The sequence below is a fragment of the Stegastes partitus genome, unplaced genomic scaffold (assembly GCF_000690725.1).
Source record: "Stegastes partitus isolate 25-593 unplaced genomic scaffold, Stegastes_partitus-1.0.2 Scaffold1185, whole genome shotgun sequence".
NCBI lineage: Eukaryota > Metazoa > Chordata > Actinopteri > Pomacentridae > Stegastes > Stegastes partitus.
Window position 1 is genome coordinate 39,095 of NW_007578916.1, and position 4,322 is coordinate 43,416.

Below are 4,322 nucleotides of genomic sequence, written 5' to 3' on the forward strand. Positions count from 1 at the left end.
AAGATAGTTATCTGCACTTTACCTTAGGAGTCATGAGTACTTAACGTCGCATTAACCTCCCAAAGAGTAGCTACTGAACAAGATAGTTATCTGTACTTTACCTTTGTACTCCCGACCACTGACCCAGTGCAGGACTCTGCTGTGAAGGTGGAGACATGTGGCGGTGGTGTATTTGCAACAATAAAGGAGAAAAAAAAGGAAATTGGAGGAGCAGCAGCTAGGATTTAGGAATGGCGGCCCGCCGCTCCAAAATTAATGTCGAGGAAACACTGCCTCCCATAAATGAAGGAAAAAAACAGCTTCAGTCACTGAAATAAGTTGAAATTCACTAAAGTAATAATAATTCAAAAATTGTATGAAAATCATGACATTGCTTTTCAATTGTGGTTCAACAGAAATATTACCAAAAAAAACAAACAAACAAAAAAAAAACAAGCATGATGGGACCCATAAACTACTATTTAGCTGAACAACCCTTTTAGCCAATCACTGCCATCAGGTGTTTTCTGTAACGCTCAATCAGACTTCTGTACCTGTTGACAGGTATTTTGATTTCACTGCTCATCAGCAAAGTGCTCTAATTATTCCAGGACAATTTTGTTTGTTTGTTTGTTTTTAATTATTCTTTTTAACCACAATTCAAAAGCAATGTCTTATTTCACTAAATGATAATTTAGTAAATTTTTGTTTCTATTTTCGTGAAATGTGTTTTTACAGCTGCTCCGAGCACTGCTGGTTGTTTCCAGTCTGAACATTGTGGGAAACAACGCAATAAACGTAAAGTTTTAATGAATGTTTCTATCATCTGTGCCAGATTAAATATGTCCTACAGAGCAAAGCCCAAATGCATTCAGATTTTTCTGATAAATCACACTATCCTAGGTTCTGATAAGTTAAAAACTGAATGTTTTAAATTTTTGCAAAAAAAAACAAAAAAACAAAACTAAAAAGGTCGATCAATTAGGAGAACAGCTGAATGACTGGTTGAATATCTGATTCATTTTCCGTTGGTGAGCCGAACAGGTGGTTCTCGGGGTGTGAAATATGAAGTCAAAAATTAAGATAAAGTGTGTGTTTGACTGTACGGTAAAACAAGGCGGCATTAACCTCAGTCACATGATAGATATTTTAAATCCTGCTTTAGGTTCAGCTGTCACACAGAGTGAACTCTGAATCTGTCTGGTGCTTCACAGTGGACACAGTGTTGACTCTTATTATGGAAAGTATAATTCACAGAAAGTTTGTGGTGGGGACGACTGTGAAAACGAATCCCTTCAACAGGTGCTGTGGGTTAAAAACATGGGTTAAGCACAGGATTCATCAAAAAGCTGCAGCATTTATTTTTCCAGGTGAACAAGACAGTAACATTTAGCAACTTTCTGTGGAGACATTTTCTGTTTTAAGTATGAATCCAGAACAAACAAATAACAAGTAAAAGCTCCTCCAACTGATACAAAACAAGACCTGGCCTGAAAAATTTGAGCTCAGAAACATCCTTCCAACAAAGTACAGACAGTGAATCTACGTCTGAGGAGGAGGAGCATTTTCAGGAAATGAATCCTGCTCTCAGACCAGTTTGTGCTCCGTGAACGTGTCTGAACAGAGTTTTTAAAGCGATGAAGGCGATCAGGCTGAAGCTGTTGACCGTGGAATCAATCAAAAGTGAAAAAACAGTAAAAGTCTTCTGACAGAACTTCTTTGTGCCTTCATGTGACAAAAAAAGGCATCAAACATGTGAGAAACTGAAACTATCAGTGGAACTACCATCGACTCACTGAAACCATCTGTTTTTCTGTCGCATCTGAGAAAAAGTGAAAGTCTGACTCCAGATCAGACTGGATTCAAGCAAAGTGAATTAAAACTGATGAAAAAGTCTGTTCCAGTTTCCTAAAGCAGACATTCTCAAACCTCTTTTACTGTTTTATCAACAATCTAAAACCATTAAATAAAAGTCACAGGGTATCCCCACAACGCAGCAACAATGAATAACTGATCATCAGAAAAGCTGCAGATTCATTTTCAGGTCTGTTTAAGGCACGTCAAAGATAAAACCTTTCGTAAATCAACAAGATCTGAGCAGAAGGTCCAGATCAGACTAAAACCAGCAGCTTTATCAGGACACACAACTGAAATATGTCACGCAGATCACAATATGCTGCACAAAACTAAGAATCTGTTTCCAACAAAAAACAAACAACAAAAAATAATTCTATGGATAAGTAAAGCTCCGCCCACCTCACCTGTCTGCTCAGGAAAGCTGAAGTCATTTACGACCAATCAGCTGCTTTGTCACACTTCTTCACTTTTTTATCTCTTTCAACAGAAAAATCTTTTTTCATGCTTGTGGTCAGGTCACATTTTATTGCTTTCAACTTCCTGTTGCCGTGGAGACCAGTCATCCACAGTTCACCTGGAACCACAGAAAAAGAAACGGGATCAGCGCGTAGTTGAGAAGTTTGCTTCACTTTATTACTGTATCATTGCAGCTACCTGATTCCATTCACCAAAGTCCTGAAATGTTCTAATTCTGGTTCAACCATTTAAAGTGCACTTAAAACATATATATTATTCATATTTCTGTGTTCCTTCCTCTCTGGTTCGTTTATAAAATAAGTTTCAGCACTGGATGGTTTTGGATTTTCAGTATATTTACTCACCTCAGTGTAAAGCACATCCTTTCTTGGTTTGAGACTGTTTTCTTCCGACACGAACACCGGCTCCTGGAGATTAAAGAGACGCTCTGATTGGTCGGTTTGTAGGCAGAAAGTACATCGTCAATACATTCCTCGTGCTGCAGAATCATCACAGCCTTGACCTGAACGCCTTCCTGATGTGTTTGTGTAAAAATCAAACAAACACAGGCATTTACAGGAGACTCCTTCCTGTCCAGTCTGACAGTTTGCATAAAAATGTTTAAGATTTCAGGAAAAACATGACAAGTTAGATGCGAGCCTGAAACTGATACTCAGGACTAAAATGTGGGCGACACGAGCCTTAATAACTCAACCGGCATTAACCTAGAAACTCGGGTAAAATAATTAAAACCTTTTTTTTTTTTTTTTTTTGTCCTGAAGTCTACAAACAAGCCTCCTGATGATTCACTAGTTTCACCTCAGTCCGCTCCACTCAGATGTTACTGTACCTGCTGAACTGACTCTGGACGTGTTTGACCTGCTGTCTGGACTACAATCTGCATCATCGCGTTTCGCTGCTCCGTCTTCTAACAAGGTGATCGCCTCAAACTCTGACTCCTGGTTCTTTGTTACTTTTTTCGAATCTTTGTTTTCTCCTAGATCCTCTGGTTGGAGCCGGACTTCTTCCTCTCCTGCAGGACCAGAGTCTGGGGGATCTCTGTCAGGCTCAGCTGACCCTGGCTCTGCTCTTGTTTTGGTTTGTGGATCAGTGGGGACCTGGACCGTCTCTAGAAGGTCGGGGGGCTTCTGTGATTGGCTGGAAGCAGTAGAATCAGGCTCGTCCACGGCCAGCGACTTCCGAATGATCACGGGATGACCTGACAACGACAACACAGTCAGACCGATGCACTGAGGAGAGTCAAAAGTCAGAACTGCACTAAAGAAGTCTAGCTCAGTCCTCACCGTGGACTCTGCTGCCCCTCTCAGCTCGTGGTCTGGTCTTCTTCAGGCTGTAGCCCTTCCTGATCTCAGCCAGCAGGTTGTCGATGATGCAGCCTTCTTCCTGGTTGGGCACATCCTTCCTGACTGGAGGTAAAAGCCATCTTTAACATCCAGATGTTTTGCTGTTGGGATATTTGTTGAGTTTTTTTTTTGTTGCTGAGATTATTTTAATGAAACATTTGTCACAAAAGATATTTGTTTTAGAGACGGTGGTTAAAATTATTGTTGCAGAGATATTTGTTTTAGTTTGTTGTTGAGATTTGTGCTCCCAAGAGATATTTGACGCAAGGATATTTTGCCAATGAATTCGTTATTAAGGTATTTAAGACCTTAATGAAGGTAAATAGAACTAAAATGTTGAAATATTTGTTGCAGAGATATTTATTACAAATTTTGTTGTTGAAATTATTGTTGCTGAGATATTGATGATTAAGATTTTTGACGGGACTTGTGTTGCTTATTTTTGTTGTTGAGATTTTAGTTGAATTGTTGTTGAGATTATTGTTGCTGGAATATTTGTTGCCAAGATATTTGTTTCAGAGATTGTTAAGATTTTTGTTGTGGAAGTATTAGTTGTTGAGATATTTAGTGAGATTTTTGTTAAAATTATTGTTGCTGAGATATTTGTTGCAGAGTTTGTTGTTGAGAGTTTTGAAATAAAGAATTCTGTTGTTGGGATATTTATGC

General features: G+C 39.0%; 1 protein-coding gene across 1 annotated transcript in view; it reads right to left on the minus strand.

Annotated features, from left to right (window-relative positions):
* Positions 1 to 1,316: 1,316 nt before the first annotated feature.
* LOC103368654 (inverted formin-2-like) overlaps positions 1,317 to 4,322 on the minus strand; it is a 21,571-nt gene continuing 18,565 nt past the window's right edge. The window contains exons 21-24 of the mRNA XM_008297081.1: positions 3,597 to 3,719; positions 3,143 to 3,511; positions 2,658 to 2,720; positions 1,317 to 2,410 (exon numbers count right to left, since the gene is read on the minus strand). Of these exons, the coding sequence (XP_008295303.1) occupies positions 2,659 to 2,720; positions 3,143 to 3,511; positions 3,597 to 3,719 (554 nt within the window). The 3' untranslated portion in view covers positions 1,317 to 2,410; position 2,658. The remainder of the gene's footprint in view (positions 2,411 to 2,657; positions 2,721 to 3,142; positions 3,512 to 3,596; positions 3,720 to 4,322) is intronic.